Source organism: Pristiophorus japonicus, chromosome 6 (assembly GCF_044704955.1).
Source record: "Pristiophorus japonicus isolate sPriJap1 chromosome 6, sPriJap1.hap1, whole genome shotgun sequence".
Lineage (NCBI taxonomy): Eukaryota > Metazoa > Chordata > Chondrichthyes > Pristiophoridae > Pristiophorus > Pristiophorus japonicus.
In genome coordinates this window covers 138017761-138034733 of record NC_091982.1, presented here as the reverse complement: position 1 = coordinate 138034733, position 16973 = coordinate 138017761, and the positions used below count along the sequence as shown (strand labels likewise).

The 16973-nt window shown below is 48.9% G+C and overlaps 1 protein-coding gene across 2 annotated transcripts in view; it reads left to right on the top strand.

Annotated features, from left to right (window-relative positions):
* LOC139265786 (ephrin type-B receptor 1) overlaps nucleotides 1–16973 on the top strand; it is a 605412-nt gene that overhangs the window by 270848 nt on the left and 317591 nt on the right. For both annotated transcript variants that reach the window (XM_070883211.1, XM_070883210.1), the window contains exon 3: nucleotides 9836–10517. In XM_070883211.1, the coding sequence (XP_070739312.1) occupies nucleotides 9836–10517 (682 nt within the window). The remainder of the gene's footprint in view (nucleotides 1–9835; nucleotides 10518–16973) is intronic.

Sequence of the window (16973 nt, the reverse complement as noted above, 5' to 3'; positions counted from 1 at the left end):
TCCTTTAAGATGTTCCTTAAAACCTACCTCTTTGACCAAGCTTTTCGTTATCTGCCCTAATATCTCCTGATGCGGCTCGATGTCAAATTTTGCTTCATTAACGTTCCTGTGACGCGCCTTGGGATGTTTCATTACATTAAAGGCGCTATATAAATACAGGTTGTTGTTGAGATTGCCATGATTGAGGCATTTAAGGGGACGCTAGATAAGCACAAGAGGGAGAAAGCAATAAAAGGTTATCCTATAGGTTTAGATGAAGTAGGTGGGAGGAGGCTCGTGTGGAGTATAAACACTGGCATAGACCTGTTGGGCTGAATGGCCCGTTTGTGTGCTGTAAATACTCTCCAATTCTATGATTAGTCAAACATTCCATTACTGTTGTATCGAGCGACTGCCAGGATGGCAGAAGGCAAACTAAATAGACCTTGGCCTTTTAGAGTCCAGCAACTCCTATGTTGCTATTTAATTGCTGACCACACAAAAAAAATTCTACTAACCGATAATTGCAGTGACTAAATTACCCTGCTAACCAGCCTGAGATTAAGTGCTGACTGAAAGGCTTCACGAACCCATGATTACAGGAAACAGCTTCTACTTTATCAAAGTGCAACAGTTAAAATAAGGAGCACCACTTAACCTGCAACAGATCTCCCTCCCCTCATATTCCTCAGTTCTACTAATAATTGTAAAGGTTACATGAATAAAACAATTAATTACATTGAACTTTGATGAATTCATTTAGTGGGAGTCAGAGAGTTGAAGTGAACAGTACGTCTGTGACCTCAGCACGAATATGAATTAATAAGGTCAGCATTTTATAGGGAATTAATTTGAAAAAAGTTGTACAGTGGAAGACATTTTGGCTTCATACATAGGCTCGGCTCAAATTGTCTGCTCAATAAGGGACCTGTCAGAGCTGATAATGAATTAATTTTCAAAATCAGGATCATTTTATTGCAAAATCCCAGGATTAATATACAGAGGAAGCAATCTTAATTATCCGTGAGTTCAGTTGGGATTCAATTAAACGTGGAGCTACTGAGATCTGATTTGAAAGCACCTGTAGGCTGCTCCTGGTGCGTGGGCTTCTCTGTGAATTTATCAAACATTGCCTCACAATATAAATGCCTGCCTGCTTTCATTTTTTCCAACTGACTAACAATGAGTTGACGCAACAGGGTGACAGAAGCAGGAGGAAGTAGGCATCGCGTTTGCTTTTCCCCAGCACCAGCCAAATCTAGTATTTCGTAGTATTAAATAGTATTTACAGCACAGAAACAGAGCATTCAGCCCAACAGGTCCACGCTGGTGTTGAGACTGCTCACCAGCATTCTCCCACCCTTGTGTTAGCTGTGGCTCAGTGGGTAGTACACTCACCTCTGAGCTGGAAGGTTGTGGGTTCAATTCCCACTTCAGGTATATCTAGGCTGACATTCCAGTGGAGTGCTGCACTGTCAGAGATGTCATCATTTAGATGAGACATTAAACTGAGGCCCTGTCTGCCCTCTCAGGTGGATGTAAAAGATCCCATGGCACTATTTAAAAAAAGAGCAGGGGAGTTATTCCTGGCCAATATTTATCCCTCAATCAACATAACAAAAAAACAGATTATCTGATCATTATCACATTGCTGTGGGAGCTTGTTGTGCACAAATTGTTGGCTGCCGCCTTTCCCAATTACAAGAGTGACTACACTCTAAAAGTACTTCATTGGCTGTAAAGTGCTTTGAGACATTCGGTGGTCATGAAAGGTGCTATATAAATCCAAGTCTTTCTTTGCTTTTTGCTGCATCTAACTCCATCAACATATCGTTCTATTCCCTTCCCCCTCACGTGTTTATTCAACTTCCCCTGAAATGGATCTCTGGTATTCGCCTCAACTACTCTCTGGTAGTGAGTTCCATATTGTAACCAGTCTCTGGGTAAAGACGTTTCTTCTGAATTTCCAATTGGATTTATCTTATATTTATGGCCCCTACTTCCGGTCTGCCCAACAAGTGGAAACATCTTCTCTACGTCGACCTTATCAAACCCTTTCATAATCTTAAAGACCTCTGTCAGGTCACCCCTCAGTTTTTCCCTTTCTGGAGAAAAGAGCCCCAGGCTGTTCAATCTTTCCTGATCGGTATAAGCTCTCAGTTCTGGTATCAATCTAGTCAATCTTTTTTGCACCTTCTCCAGTGCTTCTGCATCCTTTTAATAATATGGAGACCAGAACTATTCATAGTATTCCACGTGTGGTCTAACCAAGGTTCGACGCAAGTTTAACATGATTTACAAGTAGAATTCAATTCATTGGCATAAATCATCAGGTTGCCTCAATGCATTTGTGTAATTATTGCATTGGGCAGGTGTAGGGAACACATTATTGGCGGGTGTGAAAAGATTAAAGTGTGCAATTTAAAGTGATGGGGAGAATTAGAAGGTTGTGCCAAAATAGGGCGACTAATATTCCGAAAGTCTTTACAAACACACAACACATGTCCCCACCCATTACTGCACTTCAAAAAGTAATTAATTGGCTGTAAAGCACTTTTGAACATCCTGAGGCCCAGGTCAGCAGAGAGCCAGGTGCGAAGCTATGCTGTCTGCAGCTACCATGCAGCACAGAGCTGGCACAGTACTGATAGTATTAACTGGCTGCAGACTGCCTGACCCCACTGTCCTTCACCCACACTGCAATGTGGACTATTGGACTGGTGCCAAGGGAGAGCAAGCAGGTTTATCCTCTCGCCAACCCACCGGCAACTACTTCTCAACGTTAGCAACCATCTGCCCTCAGGGCTGCTCTGCCACTAGCCCGCACACTTACTGATGCACATATGAAAGAAAGACTTGTGTTTATAGTGCCTTTCAAGATCTCAGGATGTCCCAAAGTGCTTCACAGCACAGTGAGACACTTTTGAAGTTTAGTCACTCCTGTAATATAGCAACACTGCAGCCAATTTGCACACAGCAAAGTCCCACAATCAGCATTGACATAATGGACGGATAATCTGTTTTAGTGATGTTGGTTGAGGTTTAAAAATTGGCCACGACACTGGGTTGATCTCAACTGCTCTTCTTCAAAATAGTGCCATGGGATATTTTACATCCACCCGAGAGGGCAAATGGGGCCTCGGTTTAACATTTCATTCAAAAGGCAGTACAGCACTGGAGTGTCAACCTGGATTATATGCTCCAGTCCCTGGAGTGGGACTTGCCGATTACTCAGAACCACCCTTCAACGGTCCCTCTCCGTCAAACAGAGAAGGACAAACCAAACATATTAATGCTCTGGGAAGACTCCAAAAATCTATCGATCTCAGCCTTGAATATATTCAGAGACTCAGCATCCACACCCTCTTGGGCAGAGAATTCCAAAGATTCACAACCCTTTGAGTGCAGAAATTCCTCCTCATCTCTGTCTTAAATGGCTGACCCCTTATCCTGAGATTGTGACCACTGGTTAAACCGAAGCCCCATTTGCCCTCTCGGGTGGATGTAAAATATCCCATGGCACTATTTCGAAGAAGAGCAGTTGAGGTCAACCCAGTGTTGTGGCCAGAGGAAACAACCTCTCAGCATCTACCCTGTCAATCCCCCTCAGAATGTTGTGTGTTTCAACGAGATCACCTCTCATTCTTCTAAACTCCAGAGAGTCTCGGCCCATTCTACACAATCTCTCATCATAAGACAGCCCTCTCATCGTAGGAATGTAGTCCCAGTGTGTAGTCGCAATGATCGCTGCCATTAAAGAAAGAAAGACTTAGAATCATAGAAAATAGGTGCAGGAGTAGGCCATTCGGCCCTGCACCACCATTCAATGAGTTCATGGCTGAACATGCAACTTCAGTACCCCATTCCTGCTTTCTCGCCATACCCCTTGATCCCCCTGGTAGTAAGGACTACATCTAACTTCTTTTTGAATATATTGAGTGAATTGGCCTCAACAACTTTCTGTGGTAGAGAATTCCACAGGTTCGCCACTCTCTGGGTGAAGAAGTTTCTCCTCATCTCGGTCCTAAATGGCTTACCCCATATCTTTAGACTGTGACCCCTGGTTCTGGACTTCCCCAACATTGGGAACATTCTTCCTGCATCTAACCTGTCAGAATTTTAAACGTTTCTATGAGATCCCCTCTCATTCTTCTGAACTCCAGTGAATAAAGCCCAGTTGATCCAGTCTTTCTTGCATTTATATAGCACCTTTCACAACCACCAGACATCTTAAACCACTTTACAGCTGATGAAGTACTTTTAGAGTGTAGTCAACGTGGCAGACAATTGTGCACAGCAAGCTCCCACAAACAACAATGTGATAATGACCAGATAATTTGTTTTTGTGATGTTGATAGAGGGATAAATATCAGCTAGGACATCAGGCATAACTCCCCTGCTGTTCTTCGAAATCGTGCCATGGGACCTTTTACATCCACCCGAGAGAGTAGACAGGGCCTCGGTTTAACGTCTCATCCAAAAGGCAGCCCCTCCGACAGTGCAGCACTCCCTCAGCACTGCACTGGAGTGTCAGCCTAGATTTTTTTGTGTTACATGTCCCTAGAGTGGGACTTGAACCCACAACCTCCTGACTTAGAGGTAAGAGTGCTGCCCACTGAGCTATTGCTGATACCGACACCAACACCATGGTATAGTCATGATGGCTGCTGCCCAGGGTGTACGCAGGTATTCAAGGCAATAAACTCAGATTGAAATTAAATTGCTCAAGACTCACTAAAGGCCACTGATTTGCCAGACAATTATCTGCCCCAAAAACCAGACACAGTCTATATTTTCTGTGCTGATGTCATTAAAACAGAATTAGCTTCACTATATTTTCCTTGGCAGATGAAAAACAACGCTTATTGATTCGAGGCAAATTACCATTAATTGCTCACCAAACACAACCAGCTCAATTGCACAGCAAATAAATAAATAAAAGATTGTGCAGGCTGCAAGCTCCATGATTAATTCCATTGTGCGGATGAAAAGAAACCCTTCCTTGTTGGAACAGCCTGCAGCATAATTCCTGATAGATCGTAAAAATCACATTAATGCTTGCAAACAACATGTTTGGATTGCAATTACTGCAGTGATTGCAGGAATAAACCTTAAGTAGAGCCAGATAATGTTTCTTAATGAGAGGGTATCCAGTGAGTGATGTTTATTATCTTCTGTAGCCAGATATGTACAAGTGTCCAATTGCTGGGGAGGGGGGTTATCTTGTGATGCTAAATGGTGATAAAGTATCTTTGAATATCCTCTGCACAATATTATGCTCTCACAGTCATAACTGACGGGACGAATGAATGTAGAAGAAGCAATACGTTGTCAATTAAACCTTCAAAGCACCATCTCATCCTCATCCTTACCCAACCTCAAACCCCACCGCCCTCAAACCCCACCGCCCTACCTCTGGCATGTTAAGGACTCTGCTCTTCTGTTCCCCAGATTCCCCCCTCTCTCTACCCCATTCCCCAGTCTCCCCCCACCCCCTCTACCCCATTCCCCAGTCTCCCCCCACCCCCTCTACCCCATTCCCTAGACTCTTCCCCCTCTCTCTGTCCCGTTCCCCAGTCTCTCCCCCCTCTAACCCATTCCCCTGTCTCTTCCCTCTCTATCCCATTCCCCAGCCCCCCCACCCCATTCCCCAGTCCCCCCTCTCTACCCCATTCACCAGTTTCTCCCCCCTCTCTACCCCATTCCCCAGTCTCTCCCCCACCCCATTCCCCAGTCTCTTCCCCCCCCCACCTCATTCCCCAGTCTCTCAACCCCCTCTACCCCATTCCCCAGTCTCCCCCCTCCACCCCATTCTCCACCCCTCTCTCTATCCCGTTCCTCAGTCTCACCTTCCCCCTCTCTGTCCCATTCCCCAGTCCCCCTCTCTATCCTGTTCCCCAGTCTCACCTTCCCCCTCTCTATCCCATTCCCCAGTCCCCCTCTATCCAGTTCCCCAGTCCCCCCGCCCCCGCTCTATCCCATTCCCCAGTCTCCCCGCCCCCGCCATCCCATTCCCCAGTCCCCCCTCTATCCCGTTCATTCCTCAGTCCCCCTTTGCGTATTCTCTGTTTCGATTGAGAGTGAGACACTGAACCCAGGATTGCGGAGTGACAATGATCAACGGAGTGGAGCAGAAGGCTGGGGAATGGGACAGACTCAGGCGTGGTGGGTTTGGTGTGAGCGAGAATGGAAGGTAGATGTGTGAAGAAGCCCAGCCGATGTTAACCCACAGTCATTGGCAGGGAAGACATTGTCAGCTTGGCTCAGATGTGAACAATCTCGCCTCTGAACAGGAAGGCCATGGGTTTAAGCCCCATTGTCGGACTCGCACGATTTACCCCAACTCTTCAAAACATGCACCAGTAATACTGCATCGGTTGTCATGCCAACCCGCCATTGCCCTGCGGCATCGAGGATTTAAAGATTAATTTCCTGGCCACCGCCGCGAGCAATACCCAGGAGCAAAATCATTGGAATATTAAAAAGAAAAACTGCTTTTTAAAGTATTTTCTTTGAACATTTTCGTTTATCAGTAAAAATATTGGAGGCGGGGGAAGAACAGGCTGTTTGACCGGGCGGGGCCCTGGAGATGGGAGGTGATGTGATGCAACCTCCAGGGATACATTCAATCAGGGTTAGCGAGCCTAAGCACAGGAGAAGCCAGGATGTTCACCACGCTCCTGTGTTATATAGCTGGGTAGATGTTAACCTGGAGTGGGTTGTGGGTCATCGGGCGAGTGAGTCCTGCAGAGTGCACAGGCTGGCCGAAGGATCAAGCCTTGGGTAACTGGATAATTTTAACTCCCGGGCCTCAGTTAAGAGTCGCTGGTCCATTTCCTTCCTGGGACGGGCATGAAGGGTGGGTGGTGGCAGGGGAGATGGGGCGGGCACCCACAGGCTCCCGGGGAAGTGGCAGGAGGGAAGGGAGCAGTCCGGGGCAGGCGATGCCTCGACTTTCCTTGTGAGGCCTGTAGGAGCACGTCTGCTCAGCCTGGCCCCACGAAGAAGGTTTATTGACTCGCCTGGAGGCCCTCTGGGTCCTGCTCCTGCTGCCAGTACCCCGCTCCGGCCTCATGGGTTTAGTCCTCATCGGGGTCCTCCTGACATAACAAGACCCCGATTTTCACAACATGAGGCTCCCGTTCTGCTCCAGGCGAGTACCTCATCCTCCAGCCTAAGCCCGCAGCTTCCCTTCGCTGACCTATATTGGCTACCAGTCCGGCAATACCTCGGTTTTAAAATTCTTATCCCTCTGCTTCAATACCTCCGCAACCTCACTTCGTCCCTATCTCTGTAACCTCCTCCGGCCCCTACATCCCTCAATATCTCTGTAACCTCCTCCAGTCCTACACCCCTCCCTATCTGTTTAACCTCCTCCAGCCCCCTACACTTCTCCCTATCTGTGGAACCTCCTACAGCCCCTACACCCCTCCCGATCTCAGTAACCCCCTCCAGCTCTCCCTATCTGTGTTACCTCCTCCAGCCCTACACCCCTCCCTATCTCTATAACCTTCTCCAGCCCCTACACCCCTCAATATCTCTGTAACCTCCTCCAGCCCTACACCCCTCCCTTTCTGTGTAACCTCCTCCAGCCCCCTACACCCTTCCCTATCTCTGTAACCTCCTCCAGCCCTGCACTCCTCCCTATCTCTGTAACCTCCTCCTGCCCTACACCCCTCCCTATCTCTGTAATCTCATCCAGCCCTACACCCCTCCCTATCTCTGAAACCTCCTCCAGCCCTACATCCCTCCCTATCTCTGTAACCTCCTCCAGCCCCTACACCCCTCCCTATCTGTGTAACCTCCGCCCCGCTACAGCACTCCCTATCTCTGTAACCTCCTCCAGCCCCTACACCCCTCCCTATCTCTGTAACCTCCTCCTGCCCTACACCCCTCCCTATCTCTGTAACCTCCTCCAGCCCTACACCCCTCCCTATCTGTGTAACCTCCGCCCCCGCTACAACACTCCCCATCTCTGTAACCTCCTCCAGTCCCTACACCCCTCCCTATCTCTGTAACCTCCTCCTGCCCTACACCCTTCCCTATCTCTGTAATCTCCTCCAGCCCTACACCCCTTCCTATCTCTGTAACCTTCTCCAGTCTACACCCCTCCCTATCTCTGTAACCTCCAGCCCTACACCCCTCCCTATCTCTGTAACCTCTAGCCCTACACCCCTCCCTATCTCTGTAACCTCCAGCCCTACACCCCTCCCTATCGCTGAAACCTCCTCCAGCCCTACATCCCTCCCTATCTCTGTAACCTCCTCCAGCCCCTATACCCCTCCCTATCTCTGTTACCTCCTCCTGCCCCACACCCTTCCCTATCTCTGTAATCTCCTCCAGCCCTACACCCCTTCCTATCTCTGTAACCTTCTCCAGTCTACACCCCTCCCTATCTCTGTAACCTCCAGCCCTACACCCCTCCCTATCTCTGTAACCTCTAGCCCTACACCCCTCCCTATCTCTGTAACCTCCAGCCCTACACCCCTCCCTATCGCTGAAACCTCCTCCAGCCCTTCATCCCTCCCTATCTCTGTAACCTCCTCCAGCCCCTATACCCCTCCCTATCTCTGTTACCTCCTCCTGCCCCACACCCCTCCCTATCTCTGTTATCTCCAGCCCTACACCACTCCCTATCTCTGTAACCTCCAGCCCTACACCCCTCCCTGTCTCTGTAACCTCCTCCTGCCCTACACCCTTCCCTATCTCTGTGATCTCCTCCAGTCCTAAACCCCTCCCTATTTCTGTAACTTTCTCCAGCCCCTACACTCCTCCCTATCTCTGTAACCTCCTCCAGCCCTACATTCCTCCCTATCTCTGTAACCTCCTCCAGCCTACACCCCTCCCTAAACCTCCAGCTCGACACCTCCTCCAGCTCTACAACCTTCCCTATCTCTGTTACTTCCTCCAGCCCTACACCCCTCTCTGCATTCCTTCAATTCCGGCCTCTTGCGTATCCCCGATTTTAATCACTGTACCATTGGCGCCATGCCTTCAGCTGCCTGGGCCCTAAGCTCTGGAATTCCCTCCAGAAACCTCTCTGCCTCTCCGCGGCCCTCTCCTACCTTAAACCTACCTCTTTGACCAAGCTTTTGGTCACATGTCCTGTTATCTCCTTATGTGTCTCGGTGTCAAATATTGTAACACTCCTGTGAAGCAGCTTGGGATGCTCTACTATGTTAAAGGCGCTATATAAATGCAAGTTGTTGTTCGTATCGGAGACGGCAGGAAAGGGTTAGGTTCCGAGCAGGTGAGGAACATAGAAACAATGAAAATAGGTGCAGGAGTAAGCCTTTCGGCCTTTGAGCCTGCAACACCATTTAATATGATCATGGCTGATCATACAACTTCAGTACCCCATTCCTGCTTTCTCTCCATACCCCTGATCCCTTTAGCCGTAAGGACTACATCTAACTCCCTTTTGAATATATCTAACGAACTGGACTCAACAATTTTCTGTCGTAGAGAATTCCATCGAACCTAGTTGTTTCTTCTGGGAACCGGGTAGAGAGGGTTCAATCATACCCATTCTCTTTTAAAAAGGAATGAGATAGTTCGACTCGCTCGGTAAAGAATGATCTGGTCACAATTCTCCCAACTTAAAAGGGGACCTGATGTTAGTAATCTCTGTTTAAAAGGGTGAGACTCTTTATAAGGAGTTCTGATGGTGAGAATCTGTGTTTTAAAGTGTGAGACTTTTTACAAGGGGGTCTTTTGGTGAGGCACTTGCAGTGTGTGTGTCAGTGATGGGTGCGGAGTGTTCTGTACCGGGCGTGTAGATGTGAGGAAGCCCCGGCCCTTCTCATGATAGTACTGACTTGACGACCTGTGCTTATCTTTCTTTGTTCCCTTTCAGTGGGAGGAGGTGAGCGGCTACGATGAAAACCTCAACACCATCCGTACCTACCAGGTGTGCAACGTCTTCGAGTCCAACCAGAACAACTGGCTGTGGACCACCTTTGTCAACCGCAGGGGTGCCCAGCGCATTTACGTGGAGATGAGGTTCACGGTGCGGGACTGTAGCAGCATACCCAACGTCCCGGGCTCCTGCAAGGAAACCTTCAATCTCTATTACTACGAAACGGACTCCGGGCTGACCATCCAAGGCACCGCGCTGTGGACAGAGATGCCGTACCTGAAGGTGGACACCATAGCTGCGGACGAAAGCTTCTCGCAGGTGGACTTTGGTGGCAGGCTGATGAAGGTGAACACCGAGATCCGCAGCTTCGGGCCGCTGAGTCGCAACGGATTTTACCTGGCCTTCCAGGACTACGGAGCCTGCATGTCCCTGCTTTCCGTCCGGGTCTTCTTCAAAAAGTGCCCCAGCGTCATTCAGAACTACGCCACCTTCGCTGAGACCATGACAGGCACGGAGAGCACCTCGCTGGTCATCGCCAAGGGCACCTGTGTGCACAACGCCGAGGAAGTGGACGTGCCCATCAAACTGTACTGTAATGGTGACGGGGAGTGGATGGTGCCCATCGGGAGCTGCACCTGCAAGGCTGGTTACGAGCCGGAGAAGGCCATGGCATGCAAAGGTGAGCACCGTGCGCGTTTCCACATCTCCCCTTCCCCTCTATCCCTAGGGGGGTGGTAGTGAACATTGCCAGTGGAACAGGCCTTCCGTTGGCAAGCCTTGTCTGACACCTTATGGTGTTGAGTCATTGAATTCACAGCGTCGTACGATCCGATGGGAAAGGTGCTTTAACTGCTGTGTTGTTTTGACAACAACTGTCATCATACTCGGAAAGGAAGCCAGTCGGACTGGGAGTGGGTCGGAGCTGAGTGCTCGATACCCTCATTGGGGTGATATGGGATGGTGCCCGATTAGTTTGGCAATGCCAGACTCACCATTGTGGGGAGGAAGTCAAATAGTGGGCAGGCCCATCTCCCTATGTACTGTGCATATATGTTACATACATTGTGCATATACAATGTATATACCATTCTGTATATATGATGTGTATTTATTTTGTGCATTGTTACTCTACCATGTCACTCATATTGCAGCATTACTGTAGCATGTGGCTATTGTGCAACACTGTCATTTGGTTTATAGTGCTTGTTTTTACAACTTCTTCTGGCATTTAGAAAAATGAGAGGTGATTCTGAGGGGGCTTGACAGAGTGGATGCAGAGAGGATGTTTCCCCTTGTGGGGAAATCTAGAACTTGGGGGCAAAATTTCAGAATAAGGAGTTGCCCATTTAAAATGGAGATGAGGAGGAATTTCTTCTCTCAGAGGGTTGTAAATCTATGGCATTCCCTACCTCAGAAAGCTGTGGAGGCTGGGTCATTGAATATATTTAAGGCGGAGATAGACAGATTTTTGAATAATAAGGAAGTGAAGGTTTATGGGGAGCGGGTGGGGAAGTGGAGCTGAGTCCATGATCAGATCAGCCATGATCTTATTGAATGGCGGAACAGGCTCAAGAGGCCAGGTGGCCTACTCCTGCTCCTATGTCTTATGTTCTTATGGGCTGGAAATTCATCAACCCCCGGCGGGTTTTTGGGCGATATTTCGTCATTTTGGGCGGAAAATGGTACGGTGAGAAATTCCGTGAAGTCTTGAGCCGGCGGTTTTGAAATACCGCTGGGGAGCGGACCACCGGCGTGCAAGACTGGAAAAAGCTGTCACCCGATATTTGGCTCAGCGGTGACCCATAGATAGAACCAAAAACACTGTCGGGGGGTACAAACCCTTCGGTGCAACCCTTGGAACGGCAGTAGGTATGAAGACCTGCAAAAAAGATAAGTTAGAGTTTTTATTTCTAAATTCTTTTGTAGCGATTCACTAGAATAGGGTCTTGTGAATGTTTTGTGATTTTTTTTATTTCTTGTTTTTTGGAAAAAAAATGTGTTGTTTTTCCCCTCCCTAGGCCGAACTCGCAGCAGTATCAGCCTCGGAGAAAAGTTGCAGAAAATTCGCGGTTTGCGCCACGAATCCTCGTGCAACGCTGAGTTTTCCCGCTGGGCGCATTTTTTCCCCAAATGTTAGGCCTCGAAATCATATGGGAGTCATAGCGCTATTTTTGGCGGAAAAAAAACAATATGACCCAAAACCGAATCTCTAGCCCTATGTTCCTATGTTAATGGTGTCTGCAACCTACCAGCCCTGCTGCTAAAACCCATTCCAGGACACAGTCCCTGTTATCTGCTTCAGAGGGCACTTAGCCTGCCCGCCTTGTGTGACTGAATTAGATTATGTTCATGTTGTCTTGTGGAAGACTTTGAAACAGCACTCACCATAACGGGAAATCATTCAACGACCAGCAAGGTACTGCTGCTGCTAATATAATGAGAAGAATAAGTGTTACAGCCACACTATACTAAAATATCACCAGCTGCATACAGTGCTTTAAATGTAGAGATGAAATTAGACTAAAGTCAAGCCTGTACACCGAATGATGCGAAGCGATGAATCTGTTATTATGATGTTCTGCACTTCTTGCATTTGTCAAGTTGTACAGTTGTGCAAGTATTGCTTTTTTGTGCATTCACTCGCCAGACAGAAACTCTTTGTACCTTTCAGTTGACTTGACAGTTATCACATACTGTAATTATGCCCTCCGGCTGACAGACGTGCTTTAAGAGCACTTTGTGAGCTATTTCACCATGTGTTTTTATTAAGCATGCTCAGCCCCAGTGAAGCCCTTTTCACATCTTCCACCTTCCCTCTCCCAGTGCAAATGGGGCCTGCCTCTGAAATACAGAGCCACATTTTAATCCGGCAGTGTGGTTTTATGAATTCATGAATGAGCAGTCCCTTTAGTGTGTCGAGCATGCAGAGCTGAGAGTGCAAAGCTTAATGTCTAAAATACATAAATTGCCTTCAACCTCAATTAGCATGCCAGCGCTTTCTTTAAGAGAGCCTCTGAACCACATGGGGTGAGGGGGGGGGGGGTAAGCGGGTGGTGCGCGGGCAACAGTGAAACTATTAGAATAACCAGTAAATATTAGAGTGAGTAGTTCATAGGAGCAGGAGTAGGCCATTCAGCCCCTTGAGCCTGTTCCCATTCTATTCAATCATGGCTGATTTATACGTCAATTTATCCACCTTTGCTCCAAATCCCTTCATACCCTTATCAAACTACAATCATATATGTCATGTATTCAACCAGCATTGTAACCCATGTATAATCTGACCTAAGTTGTACACTGTGAGAACAATGACCAGTGGGTGGTGAACTTGTGGGAGACACTCCTAACCTAGACCTTCAGATATAAAAGGGGAAGCTCCACCCACTTTCATCGCTTGAGTGCTATGAAATAAAGGACAGGTCACAGACTGACCTCTCAAGCATGGGCCTCGTGTGCATTTATACTGTATAGTAAGGACGTATCAATGGCGACAAGAAACTGGGAATTAAACCACGCGAGCATGGCCACTAGCAGAACAGACGAGAGGTACTGTGTTAAGGAATGGTTGGGACAGAGATTCAACATTGTTAAAGCAGCACACAGTTCTCCAGGCAGACAAGGGCAGTCGGGCATGCCCCAACATGTAGTCGAACCCAGAGGGGGAGTTCGACAGAGACAATGGCAAGCTGAACGGCAATTCACGCCATTACAAGGGACAATGCGGCCAGTAATGGGGCACTCAAGGGCATTAACAGGGGCAGTCAGGGACAATCGACTGGCAAGGGACCTTTTGTTTCAAACAGCAGCTCATGCTGGAGGTGTGCAGGCACACACTCAGCCGGAGTTTGCAGAGGTGAGCAAAATACTTGCAGAAATTGCAGAAATGGACACTGGGGGGAAATCGCTGGAAGCTGAAGTTCAGCGAGTTCATGTGGAGCACGTATACAGTTCATACACCAGGACGCCACCGATAATTATGAAAGTGCTCCTCAATGGCATCCCAGTATCAATGGAGCTAGACACGGGGCCAGCAGGTCCCTGATGGGTATCAAACAGTTCGAAAAGTTGTGGGCGTCCAAGGCCAGGAGGCCAAAATTATCGCCGATTGACGCACAGCTACGGACTTACACAAAGCAGATCATTCCGGTGCTAGGCAGCGCCATGGTAGTCGTGACCCACAAAGATTCGGAGAACAGACTGCCACTCTGGATTGTTACTGAGGACGGTCCCGCACTACTGGGGAGGAGTTGGCTTGCTGTCATGAACTGGAAATGGGGCGATGTCAATGCAATTTCCTCTGTGGAGCGAGTATCATGCTCACAGATCCTGGACAAATTTGACTCATTATTTCAATCCTGCATTGGCACTTTCATGGGGGCCAAGGTAGTGATTCACATAAACCCGGACGCCAGTACACCACAAGGCCAGAGTGGTGCCGTACGTGATGCGGAAAAAGATAGAAGGCGAATTGGACCGCCTGCTGAGGGAAAGGCATCATCTCTCCAGTCGAATTCAGTGACTGGGCGAGCCCGATTGTGCCGGTGCTCAAGGCGGATGCGTCGGTCAGGATATGTGGCGATTACAAGGCCACCATCAGTCGGGTGTCACTCCAAGACCAGTACCCGCTACCGAGAGCAGAGGACCTCTTTGCGACGCTATCCGGTGGCAAACTTTTCCCAAAATTGGAGCTGACCTCAGCTTACATGACCCAGGAGCTGGCGAGTGAGTTGAAGAAGCTGACCACCATCACGACACACAAGGGGTTATTTGAGCACAGCAGATGTCCGTTCGGGATTTGCTCGGCCGCCGCGATCTTCCAATGAAATACAGAAAGCCTCCTCAAGTCGATTCCAGGGACGGTGGTTTTTCAGGACGACATCCTCATTACGGGTTACGATACTGAAGAACACTTCCACAACCTGGAGGAGGTGCTATGCAGACTGGACCGGGTAGGGCTGCGACTGAAAAAGGCGAAGTGCGTCTTCCTAGCTCCAGAGGTAGAATTCCTGGGGATGAGGGTAGCAGCAGACGGGCTCAGACCTACTGCGTCCAAGACGGAAGCAATCCAGAGAGCACCCAGACCCCGTAACACGACGGAGCTGCATTCATTCCTGTGGCTCCTGAACTATTTTGGTAACTTTCTTCCCAAATTGAGCACGCTGCGAGAGCCGCTACACGTGCTCCTACGCAAAGGTCGCGAATGGGTCTGGGGGGACAGCCAGGAAAGGGCTTTTAATAGAGCACGCAATTTGTTATGTTCCAACAATCTGTTAACGCTATATGACCCATGTAAGAAACTTGTGTTAACGTGCGATGCGTCGTCCTATGGTGTAGGGTGTGTGTTGCAGCATTTCAATGCCAAGGGTCAATTACAGCCGGTAGCTTATGCCTCCAGAATCTGTCCTCGGCAGAAAGGGGCTACGGGATGGTAGAAAAGGAGACGCTCGCATGTGTATATGCGGTAAAGAAAATGCACCAGTACCTGTTTGGCAGGAAATTTGAGCTGGAGACAGGTCACAAACCCCCTAACGTCCCTTTTGGCCGACAACAAGGCCATAAATGCAAACGCATCGGCCCGCATACAGAGTTGGGCACTCACGTTAGCCGCCTATGACTACACAATTCGGCACAGACCGGGCACCGAAAACTGTGCCGATGCACTTAGCAGGCTCCCACTAGCCACCACTGAGGGGGCAACCGAGCATGCTGCTGAGATGGTCATGGCTGTTGAAGCTTTCGGAAGCGAAGGCTCACCCGTAACAGCCCGTCAGATTAAAGTCTGGACAAATAGAGACCCGCTATTGTCGCTAGTCAAGAAATGTGTCCTGAATGGGGACTGGGCAGCCACGTACAGGGCATGCCCTGAGAAATTTAAACCATTTCACAGGCGCAAGGATGAACTCTCAATTCAGGCCGATTGCCTACTGTGGGGAAACCGCGTAGTCATGCCCCAGATGGGCAGAGAGGTGTTCATCAGAGAACTCCACAATGAGCACCCGGGCATTGTCACAATGAAGGCAATTGCCAGGTCACACGTTTGGTGGCCAGGGATAGACGCAGATCTGGAACTTTGTGTTCGCAGGTGCAACACGTGTGCCCAGCTGGGCAATGTCCCAGGGAAGCCCCCCTTAGCCCCTGGCCATGGCCCGCCAAGCCTTGGTCACGCATCCATGTGGACTACGCAGGTCCTTTCATGGGAAAAATGTTTTTGATTGTAGTAGACGCCTACTCCAAATGGATCGAGTGTGACATTTTAAATTCAAGCACATCCTCTGCCACGGTAGAAAGTCTACGGGCAATGTTCACCGCCCACGGTCTACCGGACATCTTGGTCAGCGACAATGGCCCGTGCTTCACAAGCACTGAATTCCAGGACTTCAGGCAGGCAATGGAATTAACCATGTTAGAACGGCACCGTTCAAGCCGACCTCAAACGGCCAGGCAGAACGAGCAGTGCAGATAATCAAACAGGGGATGCTCAGAATCCAAGGGGGTTCCCTACATTGCTGCTGATCACGCCTCCTGTTGGCCTACAGATCCCGACCACACTCGCTCACAGGGGTTCCACCCGTAGAGCTGCTAATGAAAAGGACGCTCAAAACCCGGTTATCCCTTATACACCCCACCATGAAAGAAATTGTCGAGAGCAGGCGCCAGTCACGATATGACTACCATGACAGGAATGCGAGGGCGCGATATATTGATGTAAATGATCCTGTTTTTGTCCTCAACTACGCTGCAGGGCCCAAATGGCTCGCAGGCACTGTGGTTGCCAAAGAGGGAAATAGGATTCTGGTAGTTAAACTTACCAATGGACAAATCTGCCGCAAACATGTGGATCAAACAAAAAGGAGGTTCAGCAACCCCATAGAAGAAGCAGAGGAAGAACACGATGTAGAGTTCACTCCACCACAGGTGACCGAACAAAGGAATCAAAGGGAGGAGAACCCAGTCACTGTGGGCAGTCCGGACAGGCCTGAGGCACTGCAAACAGCAGACACTCAGGCCAGCGCCCAACAACCGGAGCCCCAACTCAGGCGCTCTACAAGGGAGCGTAAACCACCAGAGAGACTCAACCTGTGATCCCAGTAAGACTTTGGCGGGGGGAGGTGATGTCATGTATTCAACCAGCATT